At 35.2% G+C, this 19700-nt stretch overlaps 3 protein-coding genes across 3 annotated transcripts; 2 read left to right on the top strand and 1 right to left on the bottom strand.

Moving 5' to 3' along the window:
* On the top strand, positions 1274-8453 carry LOC18599353 (plastid division protein CDP1, chloroplastic). Its single transcript, XM_007029288.2, has 11 exons — positions 1274-1869; positions 1949-2086; positions 2888-2992; positions 3087-3209; positions 3584-3952; positions 4075-4170; positions 4301-4420; positions 5911-5976; positions 6042-6830; positions 7510-7700; positions 8021-8453. The coding sequence occupies exons 1-11, from the start codon at positions 1462-1464 to the stop codon at positions 8103-8105; spliced, it is 2490 nt and encodes an 829-aa protein (XP_007029350.2). The 5' UTR covers positions 1274-1461; the 3' UTR covers positions 8106-8453.
* LOC18599352 lies at positions 9286-14544 on the top strand. Its single transcript, XM_007029286.2, has 4 exons — positions 9286-9729; positions 10296-11124; positions 12602-12768; positions 14080-14544. Exons 1-4 carry the CDS (start codon positions 9539-9541, stop codon positions 14285-14287), a joined length of 1395 nt encoding a protein of 464 aa, XP_007029348.2. The 5' UTR covers positions 9286-9538; the 3' UTR covers positions 14288-14544.
* Positions 15566-16593, bottom strand: LOC18599351 (protein YLS9). The gene has a single exon (XM_007029285.2). The coding sequence runs from the start codon at positions 16491-16493 to the stop codon at positions 15747-15749; it is 747 nt and encodes a 248-aa protein (XP_007029347.2). The 5' UTR covers positions 16494-16593; the 3' UTR covers positions 15566-15746.

Raw genomic sequence — 19700 nt, 5'->3', positions numbered from 1 at the left:
TTTTTATTTATGCCAATTACAACTTCCTTTCTAACAAAAAAAAAAAACTTTTGCCTTTTCTAGTAAATAATTTTGGTCATGGTGGCAAACGCTCAATATTTGTTGCACATTACCCCATTTAGAAATTCCTCCATTTTCTTTTTCCATTGCATCGGCTTTGTTTATTCCTTCTATTCAAAACCTTTTTTAAAAAAAATGATGACACAAGAAGTTACAACAATAAGATTGAAATGTGTCTTGACTGACCCAATCACATTACAACAATAATGTTTGTTCGGTAAAAACAATACAACTGAAATAAAATACGGTGAAAAGAAAAAAAATCATCATTGTAAATTTAATTTTTAAATAATTCTTGAATAATAAATATTTTTAGTTCGTATTCTAATCTATGATCAATTGGATTAGCATTCTAAATAGTTTATCAAACATTCAATTCATTTATTTATTTTTTTAAGAGCATTCAATTAAGAATACTCTTTTAAAAAATTGACGTATGCCGTTTCAAGTGACGAGCACATGGTATTCTTTAGTAAAAGGTGAAAGAATAGTTCGCTTTGTGCTCACCACACGGCTCCGTAAACATTCAATTCATTTGAATCAAAAGATTTCAAATTAAAGATAAAAGTCATATACTATATATATAAGCTTGGAAAGATTTAAAAAACTCTTTCAATTTCAAGTCATCACCCAGTTTCACAATTCTAAGAGCTCTCCAACATCCTTAATTTTATTATGGAATTGCTTTAACTTGGGATGGGTGTAGTCCTTGCACTGTGGCTTAGTGACCATACTCAGTTGGATAAGACAACGTAAATAAAGCTCTCGTTCTTCTAGTTGAGCAGTCCTTGGAACTTTTTTATTACAAAGCCTTGAGTAATGGTTGGCGAGATTATTATGATAAGGGCAGTTGGCCAAATTATTTTTATTACAAAGCCTTGAGCAGTCTTCTCTTAGTTAGCACTAAGTTAAACTATCAAACTTTCTAGAGCATAATTAACTTGTAAATCTTATTTTGAATTATTTTTATTCTTATTCAAGTGATAAAATTATTTTGTTCGATTTGGTTGTTTTTATTAATTTTTATATAATATTATATTTTAAGTATAATTTTTTTAAAAAAATAATACATTTAGAGTCAAAATCAAATATCTACAAACATATCGTCCAAAAAGCTTATCAAATCATTGTTTGGTTTAATTCTAATGTATAATTTAGTCTAAATACATTTGTTTTAGGCAGTAATACATTATCCTAATGTACTCAAAACTTTCCTTTTTTACTTCCTTTCCCATTTTTAGCAGAAAACGGGAAAAAGAACAAAGCAACGGTACTCCATAGCCATAACTGAAAATCGAATCTAGGATCCTCACACCGATATTACAGCAAAATAATAAAAAAGCTTTGAGAAATTGTATTCATGTAATCAATTGGGTGTTTTTTTTCTTCTTTTTGTGGGAAATGGCACTGAGGAATGTAACTTTGGCTCCAATTATTCCTTCATCTTCTTGTTCTTGTTGTTTCTTCTTCACTCGAAGCTCTAATCAGAGTGAGATTTTAGGGTTCGAAACCCTAATCAAATCTAACGGCTGTCCTTTTCCCACTGTGAGAAAACGCTGGAGATCCAGCGCTATCGACACTCGCGTCGGCATTGTCGAGAACGCGCCGGTTTCCTCTTCTTCCTCCTTTTCCTCCTCCCGCACTGCAACCGTCGCCGGAACCGCCGCCGTTGATATCCCGGTGAGTTGTTACCAGCTGATCGGCGTTTCGAGTCAAGCTGAGAAAGACGAGATTGTGAAGTCGGTGATGAATTTGAAGAGCGCTGAGGTCGACGATGGCTACACCATGGATGTTCTCGTTTCTCGTCAGGTAACAACGACAGTTGTAGAGGTCGTTTTCTACCTTTATATTGATTTTTTTTTTTGTTATGGTTTTTTCTTCTTTGTAGGAAGTTTTGATGGATGTGAGGGATAAGCTGCTTTTCGAAACAGAATACGCTGGAAATGTGAAAGAAAAGATTCCACCGAAATCTTCACTTCGAATTCCATGGCGTTGGTTGCCTGCTGCTCTTTGCCTTCTTCAAGAGGTGCATTATGTTTTATGCTTTTTCTACTTTCTTTTCCCATTTTTTAGTTGTTATAATTTAGGAGATATTGTTAATTTTTTAGAGTATTTAGGGATATTCTTAATCATTTAGAGAAATTTTGCCTAATTGTCTTCTTTTTTGTAATGCAAGGTTTAATTTGTATGGCCTTAGTTTTTATGTTGGTTTTTTTTTTTTTTTAGCATTTGAATCATAAAGTAAAATAAAAAAAATTGCATGTAAAAGCAAGCACTAATATTTTTGAAAATTAAGAAAATTAGTGTTCATGGTTAGTTATTATGTTTGAATTTGTGTTATGTTTAAGTCATTTGCTCATTGGAAATCAAGTACTGATTTTAAATTTTTATTTTGTGCTTTTGCTTTGAAACAATTTTTGAGGAAGCAAAAAGTAGTAAACTATTGAAACCTTAGAGTTGTTTAGTTGTTGCTTTTTGCTATTTACTGTTTATTTCTTCAAATTTTACTAAAAAGTAGAAGTAAATTGTATATAGCAAATCATATTTGATAAAAAATGGGAAAATAGCTAAAATGTAACAGATATTCATATATAATTGTTCCACAGAAAAGTGACTTCCTATATTTTGTTATTCCAAAAGTCTCGACTTTAACATGTTGTTATTCAAAAATCTTATTTGCTTTTGTATCCAAATTTACTTCTTTTTGTTTTTTTATAGCTTTTGGAAGCAAAAATTAAGTAGCAAAGGCACTCACCAAAAAAATCCTTAAGCAAACCAACATTTTTAGCTTGGAAAGATTGTCTGATATGGATTTCTTCTGAATCAGGTAGGAGAAGAGAAGCTCGTTCTGGAACTTGGGAGGGCAGCTGTTCAGCGTCCAGATGCTAAGCCATATATTCATGATTTGCTTCTATCGATGGCACTAGCTGAGGTAAGGCAAATAGGTGAAGAGCTCAGCAGCTTTTACTAGCTTTAACATCAGCTTTGCTATGCCTACTTTTCTTATCATAGGTGCTTTCTTGAAGTGTTCAATTGCAAAGATTGGTTTCCAAAAGAACAAGGTGTTTGAAGGATTTGAAGCTCTTGCTCGTGCTCAATGTCTTCTCAGGAGTACAAAATCTCTTCGACAAATGACATTGTTATCTCAGGTTATTTTCATTTCTATTTTGTCCTTTGGCCTCCACCTTACATATTCAAGGATTTGCTAAGATGTGCTTTGGTTCAGTCTGTAATAGGCATCCTCTTGGTTTCGTTTGTGTAAATGACAGTGATCATTGATAGTACTTAGTAGAATACAGTTTGTAACAGACATAAAGTAAACACAATTAAAACAACCCGAAATTTCTAATGAATTCATCTGATGGTTAGGAACTTAAATATTCAGCTGATACTGATGACTGCAATATTGTTGGGAGGATAGGTGCTGCATTTAGACAGCATGTAATTTTATGCCATCCTTGTTACTCAAGGGTTTATGTCACAGCCTTCTGTTTACATGAAATTTATTGACCATGGCTTTTAGATAGAAGAATCTTTGGAGGAGCTTGCACCTGCATGCACGTTGGAATTATTAGGCTTGCCTCAGTCACCTGAAAATTCTGACAGGCGACAAGGAGCAATTGCAGCCTTGCGTGAACTGGTCAGACAGGGGCTTGATGTAGAAACATCTTGCCAGGTCCAAGATTGGTCAAGCTTCTTGAGCCAAGCACTTAGTAGGCTGTTGGCCTCAGAAGTAATTGATATTCTTCCCTGGGATGATTTAGCAATTGCAAGGAAGAATAAGAAATCAATTGAATCACAGAATCAAAGGGTTGTTATTGATTTTACCTGTTTCTACATGGCATTGATTGCTCATATTGCTCTTGGATTTTCAAGCAGGCAAACTGACTTGGTAATTTCTTCATTCTGTTTGGTCTCTAAATAATTTTGAGTTTCTGTGGAAGTGGTGGGGTGGGGAGACTGTGTGCTGTTAATTCTTTCTTATTAATGTCACTTTTTACTATATTTGTGTAGATTAACAAAGCAAAAACTATATGTGAGTGTTTGATCACATCTGAGGGTAATGATCTAAAGCTTGAGGAGGCTTTCTGCTTGTTCCTTCTTGGACAGGTATTGATTTTATCTCCTCCCTTTATCTAATGTTGCATTAAATAACTGTAGAAATTGAAGGCTTTGTTTACTTGGAGGCTGGAATATTTCTTCATTGAAATACTTTTAAAATGCATATGTTGGCTACTAGGGAAGTGAGGCTGAGGTTATTGAAAAGCTTCAACTGCTTGAATCAAGTTCAAATCCTGCTCCCAAAAATTCTATCACAGGAAAGGAGATAAGAGGCAGTTCTAGTACTAATTCTTCATTGGTAAGTTTAAACTATCTCATGCTTCACATATGCATCTGAGGCTGTAGTTGATAGTCAGTTTCAACAGTTAGGAGGTCATATATGTTTAATAAATTCTTTTCTAGGTGGATGTTCTCATTTTCATATATCATTAGTTATTTTGAATTTACTATCAAATGATGGTTATATGTATGCTTAGAAAGTTTTTTAGACAATTAAGGAGTCTGTTTTTATATTCAAGCTGTGAAGGATACATAAAATGGAGTAGTGAGTTGTGTAAAGACTCATAGAGGGGTGATCATAGCATTTGTCACTACCAATAGGTTTGCAACAATGATCAGCTTTGAGCTGTTACCTATTTGCTTTGGTAATTGATGAATTTATTGGGCACCTTCAAGAAGCTATACATTGGTGTATGCTTTTGCAGATGACATTAATTTGGTTAATGAGATGAGAGCCAGGATTAATGCTTGAGCCATATAAGCAAAAGTCTTCAGTTAAGTATGTATGAAATGAAAGTTCAGCAAAGGAAGAATGGCAATTAAGCAAGTTGTAAAAATCGGAGAAAATGATACAGTGCAAAATGAGCTGTTTTAATATCTTGGCTCAATCATGAAAAAATAGGATTCAAACATGATAGGTGAAATAGAGAAATTTTAGTGTGGACTTGACTCTTGTGTGGCAGCAAATGCCTCCTAAGCTTAAGGAAAAGTTTTGCATGATAGTAATAAGCCCAGCACTGCTTGATGCCATTGAATTTTGGGTGGTTAAGTAAATGATGATAGTAGTGAAAATGTGGATTTACAAAATGAATATTTGGATTTATAAGACAATATATAATTAGGAATGAGTGCTGTGCGTTCAGGGACAGGTGGGTATAGCAATCATTGAGCATAAAACAAGGGAGACATGTTTAAGTTGGTTTGGTCATGTGGGACAAAGGTCTAAATGCTCCTTTTTGATTCTGTGAATTTATGGAGAATGTTCATTCCAAAAGGGGAAGGGTAGTCTGATGAAGAGATGGTCATGTGGGACAGAGGCCTAAATGTTCCTTTTTGATAATGTGATTTAATGGAGAATGTTCAGTCCAAAAGGGGGAAGGATAGGCCGATGAAGAGATGGGAGGAAACTGTAAAGAATGACTTAGTGCTTAATATCTAGATATGGTTCTTAATAAAGCACAATATGACATTATGTTCCCATGTAGCTGACCCCATGACACAGAAAAGGGCTTGATTCTTGCTTTTGTAGAGCGCATGAATTTAAAACTGTTGAATGTGTACAAATTCAAGCCATGGGCCATGTTAATTCATGTTCTCGTATTATTGTTTCTTTTCTTATTTTATGATTTGAAGAAAAGTATTCGGTAAGGTTGTGTGCTTAAGAATAGTCATGATTGTGGTGCTAGTTGGACTGTGTTCCATACTATCCCTTCATATTTTGTAAACTTCTTGTTTATCTTCAAGATTGTTGCATTCTCTAATATCAAACTGCCTGCTGAACGTAATCAGGAAATGTGGCTGAAGGATGCTGTGCTTTCTCTGTTTCCTGATACAAGAGATTGTTCTCCATCTTTGGTAAGAGCAAAATGATTGACCTATCAGATTAACAGGGAAGTCTTAACATATGTATATATTTGCAGGCTAACTATTTTGGTGGTGAAAGGAAAGCTCCAGGGATCAGGAAAAATAAGGGAGCTCCTCAAACCATGGCCAATCTAAGCCATAGATCACTATCTACTGCTCTTGCATCGGAGAGGCGAGACTTTGAGGATTCTCTTTGCCGTATGAAATCTTCTCTACATATCACGTCAACTGTTAAACAATTAGCACCAACCGATTTGCAGGGCTCATTGGTACCTGGTGACAATAGCAGTGGAAGCAATGTTACTGCAGCATCTGTTCAATTGAAAAGAAATTTTGGAGTAAACCAGAATAAAGCTTGGGAAAGCTGGTTGTTCCAGAGGAATGTGACTGAAGGATTAACTTTTGTTGCTGTATTAGGGTGCATTGTTTTCACTAGCTTTAAGCTATCAGGAATGAGATTAAGTGGGGTCAGGCACATGTCAATATGGGCCCCCAGTAAACCACGTATGAACATAAGCTCCATTACCCGTAAAGGAGATTCTTCCTTAGATTACGATGTAGGCTCTGCTCATATCAAGGGAAGTGGTATTGGTGGCAGGATAACTAAACTTTTGGAATTGGCTAAGGTTCAATTCAGGAACCCTTCAGACGCTCGAAATTTACAAAGTTCCTGCCTTCCTGCTAGTTTGTCAACCTCCATTACAGCAGTGGACAGGAAGCAAATGTCTGTAGAAGAAGCTGAAGCTCTTGTCAGGCAATGGCAAGCGATTAAAGCCGAAGCTCTGGGACCTAGCCATCAGGTTAATAGCCTCTCTGAAGCCCTTGATGAGTCGATGCTAATTCAGGTAAAATCTATTGAATGGTTTCATTCAATTTTATGCTTTTCTGATGTCAGCAATAAGATAATATTACAGTGAACCTTCCCTTTAGTCTCCCTGCCTGACCGACCTGAACCCAGAAGGGAGGATAAGAAGGGGAAAAAGAAGTGTCTGTTCTTGAACATGAGTGTGTGCTTTATATATGATAAATCATTTTGCCACCTGTGTACTATTTGGGAAGTATCAATGTTGCTTCTAGAGAAATACTAGGGTTTCAGACATTATATGTTGATGATAGCTAACTACCTGTAGTTTAGTTGCCTGTTTCACTAGCTGCAAGGGAATATTCAAATTATAATTTGTTTTCATGTTCGCTGAGTGGTCAAATTAGACTGTTGTTTCAATTCAATGAGGAAAATAAACATTTAGAGCACTTTAAAAGTCAAAGTCAAAGAAATTTATTGAATCCACACGAATTTATACTTTGAGTTCTTACTAAGCAAAGATTAGCTCAAATCAAAATCAAGATTAAAACAATTCAGAGTTTTTAAAAAAATCAAAATCTAAACCTTTGGACAGCACCATCTCTGAATTCATTAGGTGGAAAGATATTGGTAGGTTTATTTCAAGATTCTATTCCTGAATGTGGGAGCAACTCTTCATAGCTGAACCCTTTGGCTTTTTTGTTCGCATAATTGGTCTGCAGTGGAAAGCTTTGGCTGATATGGCAAGAGCTAGATGTTGTTATTGGAGATTTGTTTTGCTGCAATTGACCATTCTGCGAGCTGACATTCTGTTGGATAGAAATGCTAGGGAGATGGCTGAAATTGAGGCTCTCCTAGAGGAAGCAGCAGAGCTTGTTGATGAATCTGAGCCAAAGAATCCTAATTATTACAGGTGAGCTGAACCACCTTGGCTTAATGCATTGTTGGAGCTCAGATTGTAAATGTTGCTGTATATAGCTATCCATTGGATTAAGAATTACACAGCTTTGAAAGGATGCAGAGGGATAATTTCTAGATGTCCACTGCCGATGCATTAACACTAAATTGTGGCTTCAGTTAAATCTGTCTGACAAATAGCTACTTTCCTGCATTACGTGTATAATTTGTCTCTTCGACTAACTCGTTAAATTTTACTTAAATTTTCCTGAAAACCAACACTTGAAACTGTTTTTACTAATCTTCCAACTAAGTTGTTTTCTCTTTTGATTGCAGCACTTATAAAATCCGTTATATTCTTAAAAGGCAGGATGATGGATCATGGAAATTTTGCGGAGGTGACATTGAAACACCTTCGTGATACAGCATTCTGGAAAATGTAGAACAAGCCACGACCAGTTGACCACTAATCTTCTCTTAACTTAGTTTCTAGTCTTGAAACTTTGCCCCGAGGATGAAACCTACGACTTTAAAAGCAGATCTCCAAGGCAGGCAGGGTTGTGATGAAATTTCAGTTTGGTGAGCCGTCGTATCTCGTTAGTGGTAGGGATTGCCATTGCCTTGATTCTAACAGATAACAGTTTGTAAATGTCGAGAAACCTTTGAGAACCTAATATCCATTTTTTCATTGTAAATGCGAGTTTTGCAGACTTGGGGTTATATAAGGGATGTATGAGTAGTGAAAATAGAGCCCAATTCGTTTTCGAAATTGTTTTCTGTCTTCCATTTTCATTAACATTATAGGTATGATCAATAAGCTAACTAGATAAGGTAAATTAATAAATTTGGCAAATTAAGGGGTCCCAAATGTAGTTAAAAAGTTGGAAAAGCCTTCTCAATAATTTTTCAATTGTATAGAAAATTAGAAACAAGGATTACTGAATGTTATTTTTTTTTTCATTGATCATTTATAATGTAAATATGGAGAAAGGAAATGAAAACATTTTCTAAACTATATAACTGGCCCCTAATATATATAATATAGTATATATATATATATATATTATATATATATATATTAATATTTTTTGTCATTACTNTAGTTAATTTATTAGTATATATATATATATATATATATATACTCTATATATATATATATAAAAGTAGGAAAAATAAGATTTGAAACATTAGTGAGTATATGTCACGTAACTTAAACTTATATGTAATAACTATTTTTTATTTTTGAATTAGAATTATTAATTCATGACAAATAATATTAAAATATATTTAAATTTTTATTGATATAAAATTCTCATAAGAGATAATAAAATTGAGATAGGTCTGAATCAAGGTGAGTTTTATTTCTTTATGGATGAAAGAGTCAATATAATATATGCACAGATGGATGCATGGGCTTAGATCTCTCTTTTTTATGAGTTTAATGCAATAAAAACGAGTTTTGAGCTTACTTAATCTTATTTTATAGAATAAATATGTCTTTTAAGTGAAAAATATAGAATTATAACATTTATCCTGAGCTATAATTAATTTTATTTTTTTCTGATTGAAATTCTTTAACAAAGTGGAAAATAATGTAATGTACAAAGAAAAGATTCCACAACAATGGAAGCTGTTGAAGGGAATTTACGTAATTATCCCAGACAGACTTTCCCTGGTTTTTCACTCACATTCTCTACCCTCTTTCTCTCTGTCTCCATCATCACATCTTAGCAGCCTAATAGTACTTAACAATTTTTATCTTTCGTTATATTTGTAAATTAAGTATAAATTAGGGGAAAAAGAAGAAGAAATAATATTACCCGAAGTTTGGATTTTGGGTTTGGGATACCTCGCATGAATTATCAAGGCAATCGGGAGGAGGAGGTGGAAGCGGCGAAGAAGAGATGCCGAGTGTTGATAGAGAAAATAGACTCTTTGGGCATCACCATCACCCAACCTTGCAAGCACACCCTCTCCAAGTTGGCCCATTCCGAGCTCTCTTTTCTCTCTCGCTTTCCCAATCCAACCTCTTCTCAACCTCTCAGGTTCTACTCCTCCTCCTTTCTTTAATTGCATTAATTTTTCATATTCTTATTACTAATATTCAGCTCTTTGATATGTCCTTTTTTTTTTTTAGTTTCAAAGTAAGTGCCTTTGCAGTTTGCATGCTAAAATAAATGCCAATATTATATTCCTGATTGTTGCTTTTGCTGTTTATGTTTTTACTTCCTCAAAGGTTGCAGATATTGAAAGCTAAAAAATGGTAAAAACATGTAGAAGCTTATTTGATGAAAATGAGTAGGTGATCACATACATTGTTACATAAAATCCTGCATCTTATTATTCACAAAATAAAAAATTTACTTTTTATTTATTCAAAAATGGTATATTTACTTTTGTATCTAAATAATCCTCTTTTTTTTAAAAAAAAATTTTGCTTTTTGGCTTTGAGAACCAAATTAAAAAGATAAATAGCAAAAGCAACAATCAAAGAGTATCTTAAAACGTGAAAACCAAGTAGTAAAAATGGAAAAAGTAACAATTATGCATAGCATTAATAATAAGCTAAAAATTAACAAAGGATTTCATTGTCTTGTGTTGGAATGAACAGTGTCAACATTGGGCACCTGGAAGCCATTGTCCACATTCTTCAACAACCTTTTATAACTGCAGTTTCCCGTGTTTGCAAGCCACTTCCACTTCCATTTTCAAATACCAATAAAAACGATTCTTCTTCTTCTTCTTCCAATCCCATCCATGTCCATATTGTATGTACTCTCAATAAAAACCCAGTTTGGATTATTGTTTCTGATAGAAACCCAAACTACATTTCTTGGTATCCAAGGAAGAAAACCAAGGGTTTTAAGTCTAGAATTCAACAAGTCCTTGATGCAGCGCAGTCCACCAACACCTTAAGACCTTTCTCTATTGTCCTCTTCTTTTCGAATGGACTCACCAACTTTATTCATCAGAAGCTCCAGGATGAATTTGGGGCCTCCAAGCTAGCACTGGAGTTCTCTGATTTTGATTTCTGTGAGGAATTTGAAGGTGAATGGATTAATGTAATTCTGAGGTCGTATAAGGAGGCATGTATACTTGAAATTAAGGTTGATCGTGTTGTGGATGATGTGGCGAGTTCTGAACACCGGACAAAAGATCCGTTAGTGAATGTTTTGCCTCCTGAGTGTCAAGGAGGCAATGCGTATCTAAACTTAGGCTTAGGCAATTCTTTTTCTGCTCTTGTTTCACAAATGAAAAAGGTGGGATCCACGAAGGTGGAGGATTTTCCTGGTGAGGATGATTTTGTAAACTTTGATACAACAGCTTTGATAGCTCTTGTATCAGGAATCAGCAATGGTTGTGCAGAGGAACTTTTGAATAAGCCAGAGGTTGAACTGCGGCATAGGTTCAAGGGAAATTATGAATTTGTGATTGCACAGGTAAAATTTTCATTCAACTTATATTCTTCCTACTGCTTCATGGCACATAATTTTAAGAATCTTGATGATGCAAATTGATCCATATTAATAACATAAAATCTTTGCCTTCTGTCTTTGCATTTCCCCATGAAAGTTAGATAGCCTAAAATAGTTTCTAGGCATGAATTCTAGGTTGAAATCTATGTTTCTTGAAGGTTCAATATGTGTGTGTATAAAATGTCTGATGAAAATTTTGTTTATTTGTGGAGTAAAGTTTGCTAATCACTTGTTTGCACTTGTTCATGTGTTGGGCGATACATTGTTTTAAAGATGAGGAATGACTGAGGAACATTTCTTGTGAAATTAAGTACAACTGTAGGAGTTGGCTCACTGTGGCAATGTCAGATCGTTAAATCTCCTCACCCCACCCAACCCATTAAATGATAAGGTTAAAGAAAATATTCAATTTTCTTGTTGACCTCTAGCCTCTAGGTGAAGCATGTCTCCATTTGGACAAAAGAAGAAAGCATTCTCGCACTTTCTCTGTCCATCTTTTCCACAACTATTAGTTATTAGTAATGGCAGACTCTTCACTCATGGTTTCCATGGTTAAAGAATATACTTATCTTTGGAAATCTGAGGCTGCTTCTATGAGCCTTTCATCTCTAAACATTGAAGGAGATAGGTTTGTTCCAATTGAAAGTTCCCATGGAAGTCATTGGACTGGCAAGTCTTATCCCATGTAATACCTATCCTGCAATCATGTTACAGTTGATTTCCTTGTTAACTTAGTAAGCTTGTATCTGGTTTGGGAATTCTTCTTCTTGACCAATTTGCATTTATGGTAGTAATTCAAATTACTGCTCTGAGCAATGGAATAATTCCAGTATCTTTCATATCTTTGTCTTCTTTGCATCACAAAATCTTGTACCTTTGGCATGCTAAATTATCCATGTGTTTTCCTACTGAGTTGTGCTAATTAGGTATTCAAAAGATATCCAGGATATTATTTTCTGCTGCTCTGCAGAATTTTAAGCAACCAGAATTGTCATTTTCAGCTCCTAATTTGTCATCAATCTTAACCTCACCTACCCCAATGAATTAGCAGTTGCTTACTGCCTTTCCTACCAAAATTACAGACCCTATATAACCTAGTTCATTAAATTGTAGCCTGGTGTAAATAACCTAGTTCTTTAAATTATAGCCCACAATTAATACAAAAACCATGTGGGCCGGTGCTGATATATGCTACATTACTGTCTGGGTCTTACTCAACGTATCTCCCCTAACTGCCTTCCCACAAAGAGGGTAAAGAAAAAGTGATTTCGATTGGTAAGCCTAAATTTTCCATTTTTTTTTGAATAGACATTTTGGACTTTATGATGCTGACTTTTCACTATGTAATCGTTAACATAGACATAATTTGTTTTTATGCCTTTTGAAGGGTAATTTATATTAGACTTAGATCAGTTGGAGTAAGGTTTGTACCTCTTGCCAGGCAATGTCTGAAATTCAGAACCCAATACATGGAGGCCTGAGTGCTGCCATAGCTGGAAAGAGAGGCATTATATGTGAAAGTGTTCTTTCAGAGTTCAAGGAGTTAGTATTGATGTGTGGAGGAGCTAACGAGAAGAGCAGAGCTGATCAGCTACTGAAATGCCTCCTGTGAGTTTTCTGATTACTGTTACTAATATATTGCCAAGTAGGGAAAGCAATTGGCATATTGTGCTTGTCATCAATTGGAGGGTCTTTGATGGCATGATCTCTGTCTTTCTAATTTTGTTTTTATGTGAAATGATCGCCAAAAGATTTCATTTTTTTCCTTTTTATTTATCATTTCAACCCTCCCAGGCTAACAGGTAATCTATAGGTTCCCATAATTGTTCAAATGTTAATCATAAATCCCAGTAAGATTTGATATCACAAATCTTTGAGAAAAATGTTTTAGAAATTGAATCCTTTAATGAATATAATTTGTTGGGTCAAGTTTAGTTATTAGTAAGAGTAACAAACTGGCTTGTTTTACTAGTGCCTTAATGCCATCCAAATAAATTAAGACTATACAGTCAGTAGTGTTTCTTCATTGACATTCTTACTGGGATTTATGATTAAGACAAGCAGTATCTGATTCATGCCATTTTCCCTTGCTTTACTGCTAGAAATTACATAAACCTGATTTGAAATCAGATGTAATCATTTCTATGGCTAACAATTCTACTTGCTGAAGTTAAGTCTTTATTTTGTATCAATTTGGATTTACTGTAAGGATAACGTGGGCTGAGAAATCAAGGATTTAGAGAGCTACTTAGGGCAGTCCTCATACTGTGATAGTACACGTCAAAGTAGGAGGAATGGTTCCTTATGAAGGGTTTACTTTGATGGTAATCTGATGTGAGTTTAAGGATTTAACTAGGGGATGGGGTATTTAGGTTGTCGTAGCAAATCAAACTAGCACCAAATCTGGTTTCAAATATGAAATCTTAATTAAAGCGGCAGAGATATCAATAAAGAAGAAAAATACTTAGAATTACACCTAGGTTTCTCTAGGAGTCATATCTAAGGTTTATTGATTTAGATTTGCAAAGTGCAACAGTGCTGGAAAAAAAACTCAGGAAATAGTTCTCTTTTCATGAAATAAGTTACAAGCGTTATATCTAGGGCTATAACAATCTTATTCCTACAACCAAAATTGACTTAAAGGAACTCCTAAACCATGAGAAAAGCATATACACATAAGTAAAACTTAAAGTGCAACCCTTAGACTCAAAATCTTTAAGCAATTCTAGAATTGCGAGATCTCCCAATGCTTAAAAATATGGGGAACAGGATAAACTAAAACCAAACAAACTTCTATCCCTTGAGAAACTTAAAACGTGAACTAAATCTGTATAGATCAAATAAAGATCCTAATTCCAGATTTTCTTGGATTTAGAATTTGACTTTTCTCAACATTTTTGTATGTGTGAACTGTAACAGGATTGTGCGAGATAGCCCTTCGGAACGACTTATGGGCCTACCAACTACAAGAAAGCTAGCACTGAAAAACAAGATTGTGTTTGGAACTGGTGATTACTGGCATGCTCCGACTTTGACTGCAAATATGGCATTTGTGAGAGCAGTTGCTCAGACTGCAATGTCTTTGTTTACCATTGAGCATAGACCACGGGCATTAACTGGTAACTAGCCATAGTAACCAGTGAGGCATGCTGGTCAGAGGAAGTCCATTTTTGGTTAAAGTGTTCCAGGGCTATCTGTACAGTTGTCAGCTGTCTTGTATATAGTAGAGCAAACTCACATTTTCACTTACAGTTGGCTGTTTCAATTAATGAAAGTTATATTTGGAGAACATATTAACGAAAGATGACCTCTGATAGCCCATCAGATAGAGACTGATAGATTTTAACAAATTGCCAATACAGACATTAGCCTTTTATGTTATTATCATTGTCTCATGTTATGGTTGGCCACGGAAGAAGCTTTGAAATTTGCACTAATAATTTACAAAGCCCTTTTAGTTGCACACTTGCCCATTACTTCACATGTCTCAGATATCTGGCAGAACATGCTGGTTAGCAAGCTCATGCATCATGATCACACTCCATTATTTCTCACACTTAAGTAACTCCTGGATGTGTTGTCACTTGTCATGCACCTTGCCTGTTAGAGGAACAAGTTTGAGTTTGTTACTTGTTAATAATTAATGCAAGAATGGCAGTAGTATGGTGTGTATCATAAAAAAAAAATGTGGGAACCTCTAAAATAATGTCAATGTGCCTATTTGTTGTCTTACTAAGTAAATCGCCAATAAATATGAGTAGTATGAATGTGTTTTTCCTGTGTGTTTGGCTTTTCATTTGATAATTAACAGACGGGACACAGGGATCGATGATCCCTATATTATACGAAATATTCCAGTTCGTTAATCATTTCTATTAACGAAATGCTTACTTCATTACGAAACAGACGTCCTAGTGTTATACCATGTGAAGCTTAAATTTTGTTTTGACATCCTTACGTTATGTTTTGGTTATTGAATATTGATGCATATAAACTTTACTAAAGTAATTCAGGCACCAATTTAGATGATATCTAAGAATTTATTACCATTTACAATTTTGTACTCTTACAAGGCAGGGATGCCGAAATTGAAGGCAATTGTTGATGAATTATAACTAAACCCTAAGCTGAGCTAGAATTAAATCTCTGATTGACTTTTCACTGACTTGCGGTACTACGTTACCGAGCCTAGTCCTTTAACATTCTCGAGATGAAAAAATATACCAGGATGATTTCTGCTTGTGGTTTGTCAAAGGGAAATCAGGTTGGTAGCCTAGTTACACTGCGATAGAAGAGCAATCCCTTTAACCATTTTTATTTTCTCATTTAGTTAATTTTCGTTTATGCCTAGCCTCAAGTGGGGGGTTGATTCTCAGAAGAAAATTTTTTCATAAAAACACCCATAAATCTAAACTGATGTATTTCTGCAAATAGCTTGAATGATATCAATACAGTGCCAAAAGCCAATAACCATTTTCACACAAAATACAAATATTTAAGAAAAAAAGGCAAAGACCTTCCCCATCAGAAAACTGGGAAGCTGAAGAATAATAAGTACTTATAAAATAAGCTTAAGAGAAAAGAATTTAAAGCTTCAATCTAAATTTGCAGTTACTAGCTTTAATGCTGATGATATTGTTAGCAGATAAACTATCAACCACCAACTTGCAGTCTCCCAAGATCCTGACCTTCCTCATCTTTAACTTCCCTAGTTTGATTGCTACAGGGGCATCAACCTTAAGGTCCAGGGGTATCTGTCCTGTTTGCTGCTGCTCTTGCAGGGCTGACATCAAAGTGCTTCCAGCCTCTGTTTGTCCTGTTAACACCACGTCCAACTTTGTTATGTTCTGGTGACCTTGGTAGAACTTCGGCAATGACCCTTGACACAGCTTTGAGTTTGTATACCACACGCTTAATCGCCCTCCTTGCTCGTAGTATATTCCGATTTTCTTGTTGGGGTTATTAGCTGTGATCTTGACGTCGAATTTGGCATACAAGGTCATATCAAAGTTGAGCCTCAAATCACTTATTCTCAGGCTGTCAATAGAGTATTTGGGTAGTTTTGGGCGGAAGGCAAGGTAGAGAATGCCAACAGTGGCACCAAGGACTATCAAGAGGAGGACAATGAGGCTAATTGTCCAACATATGCACTTGCAACAACAGCTCCTCTTCTTTGGTGGCCTTTTGTGAATCACAGGAATGGTACGTTGTGGCAGTCGATGCTGAACCGGACTACCTTTTTCCGATGTAGCAGAGCCAGGAGGCACCAAAGGCACTGTTGGAGCTGGTGCTTCAACATCCACCACAGGATGAATTTTCTGCTGCTCTGTCATAACTATTCTTTAATGTTTTCTTTCCTCAAACAGGTTTCAACACTACTAATATGAGAAAGCCATGGCAATGCATTGGAAGCGTCATAATATATAACAACAATTTGACTTTGGTTCCTTATTTGACTTGCCTTTCAACCTAGACATGTGCTTCTGTGGTATGTCTTGATTTGTCCTTTAAAGGAGGAGAAACTTCTGGGTTTCAAAAGTCTAACCTGCTTAACCTAACAACAACATATACAAAAGCAAAGCATATGGGGTAGTTCAGCTAAAGTAACAAGAAAGCACCCTTTGTTCCTTGTAGGTAACACTCATTTTACTCAAACCCCTCTTTTATAAGGCTTTACAAAGTGCATTACAAGCCTGTTAGATGTTTGTAGTTGGGGCTTGCCCATTCCGGGAACGATCCAAGCTTTGTAAAGTGACGTTTTACAAGATTTTGTTTAAATTTAGACAAAAAATTTGAATAATTTTTCTCACCTTCGTTCATAAGAAAGTGGCCAAGGGAAAGAGAGAAAGGAAGAGAATGGTATTCGTATATCACACAGCACCTCAGGAACAGAATATATTCTGCGAATACTTACAAACTCAACCGCATTGCTATGTCCTAGATTTGTTTAGGTGACTTCTTCACTTAATAGAGGAAGCAATTATAAGGGAAATTCAGCATCTCAAGAACCATTTGTTGCAGCCAATGTCGTTTTCCATGTCTACCCAGTCAATCTTTACAGAGATATTTTATAAGGGAAATTCAGTTTTCATACAATGTAATATGGGCAGCCAAAAGTCCACACCCAAAATAAGACCTGTGATAACTTGCCCTGTTTTAGGCCTTACAAGAGCCCACATCCTTTCCTTAATGCTTAGGCAACCATTAGCATTTGAGATAAGGGAGCGCATGGCTTTAACCAATTAAAGGCAGGAAATGTGTTGAGCTTGGCTTCTCAAGGTACATTTATGTCTTGATTGCTAAGATTCACACTTGTTGAAACACCTGCAGCAATATTTCAACTTACCAAGTGGATATCAAGGAGATCTAAGCACATAGTATGACTTATAGGTCAGAGAGCTGGAAGCTCTCCAGGTCTCTGATCTACCTTTTATATATATATATATTTACCTTAACATAAATTTGGAACTTAGTGTTTTAAACTTTAAAATATGTCTTTTAGAAGGCATTATGCTTTTATGCTCGCAGGCAGCTCACAACTCTTAACAGAGGCACAAAGATTGACAGATGAACGAATCTATTTTTTCCTTTTATAAGCCATAGATAATTTCATTACCCTCCCTATAAAACAATTCCATCCAACCCTACACAGAGCTTCATGCTCACAATCCCACTCCTTATACGAAACATTACATCCTAATACTATATCATCAATTTACAATCCAACTTCCTGTACAACCCCAACAAAACCGCAGCTACTCACTCAAGAAAATCCATAACTACCTGCTGTACACTCTCCCAATCAGCCATACCCAAAGCAAGCAGGGGATGAAGCAAAAACCATCACTAAAAGATAACTAGCACCCAAGCATACACCAAAAAGACCATCCTCCACAATGTTTTTTCTGTGGCCAGCCCTATTTGATTTCAATAATTATGGATAGTGGCTGATAATTTTCATTTATATGCAGGGTTTCAAGGTTGAAACAAACATTGTGCTGCCAACAAACATTATGGATTATTTTCATTTCACCAACATTAAATATCTGGTTTTGCATTCACAGCAAGATCCAATTAGTCTGAAAACTCAAGGAAAATTAGGTTGCTTAAGAGCTAGAATTTGAAGTTATTCTATTGTCAGTGAACAGCAGCTTATCACTCACTTTACACTGCAAGCTAAATCTATGTAGGTACTAACTAGTTTATCGTAGAAAAACATATTTCACAGAAAAAGAAAATTAAAACATTTTACTGCATAAAACCATTCAAGTAGCTGTTGTCTGATTCTTGCTGGAGGTACTTTAAAACTGAAAATTTTTAAATGATTGTTATTCAGAAAAATAATTTCACTTAAAATGATTGAGAATTATGATAGAGATGGTGGCTGCCTAAAATGCTTCCACAGGTGTGTGAAACTTCATGTTAAGTCGATGAAAATGCAAGGTCAGAAAGGAGCACTTTTATTACCTAGCTGAGTTATTTTCAATTATCTTGTGTATTATGCCTTAATAACTCCCTTTAGAGTATTGTAGAAATGCAAGGTCAGCTGTTTTTTCCTGGTTTAGAGTATTGTAGAAATACACAAGTAATTTTATTTCTCTCTGGTGGATTTAATCTGTATACCATTAATGTCATCATTTATGATTGTTCACTATGAGATTATTTTATTTGCAGATTGTTAGGCATGCTGAGAGTTGGAATTTCTCTGCACTGGAAGCAGTTGGTCAGATATTCACCCCTGGTTTCGGAAGGCCAAATGATTGAGCATAATATATAGACCACGAGAAATCAAGTTGCTATATATGTAATTATCAGTTGCTGGTAGGATTTCCAAAGTAGAGCTTAAATTATTTCATTTGTTTGCAATTTTGGTTAGGTACTGCTTCTTGCTCATCATTAATGGCGACCTCCCACTACCATTTGTTCTGATATATATCGACCACGAGCTCTATATATATTTGCCACTACATAAATGAAAGCTTAGCTTCATGCGATTGCCATCCTAGCTAAAAATGATTCATCATCTTCTATAGATGCACAGCAACAAGCAACAATGAGTTGCAGTTGAATATTGTGTCAGAGTACCAAATTTTACTCAAATATTCAAGCAGATAGAATCAATTTAAGAAATAAATCCAAAGTAGTTGATAATCAATGGTAATAACATTCTAATTTCAACTCACAGAAAAGATCTTTACAACTTCGAAGAAGAAAAGAAAAAGAATCAATTCTAGATCAAAAACAAAAGCGAAATTATTTGGATTAAATCTAGTCGAGTAGGTCCGGAAAATAATAGGAATTCATCGTGGCCAATGCCTTGTCTACGTCAGCAATCGGATCATTGTCGTTCATTCCCAGTGTAGACACATAAATTAAAAAAATAAAATAATAAATAATAATAATAAATAAATATAAATTAAATTAAATTAAATAAATAAATAAATAAAATAAAAAAATATATAAAAAAAAAATAAATCGGGATGGCTGGGCGTACGCCCAGCCATCCCGTCGCCGTCCCATCCCCCACCCACTACGCGGGA

This window comes from Theobroma cacao, chromosome 5 (genome assembly GCF_000208745.1).
Source record: "Theobroma cacao cultivar B97-61/B2 chromosome 5, Criollo_cocoa_genome_V2, whole genome shotgun sequence".
Lineage (NCBI taxonomy): Eukaryota > Viridiplantae > Streptophyta > Magnoliopsida > Malvales > Malvaceae > Theobroma > Theobroma cacao.
The sequence above is the reverse complement of the archived record's forward strand: the minus strand, read 5'-3'. Positions and strand labels throughout refer to the sequence as shown.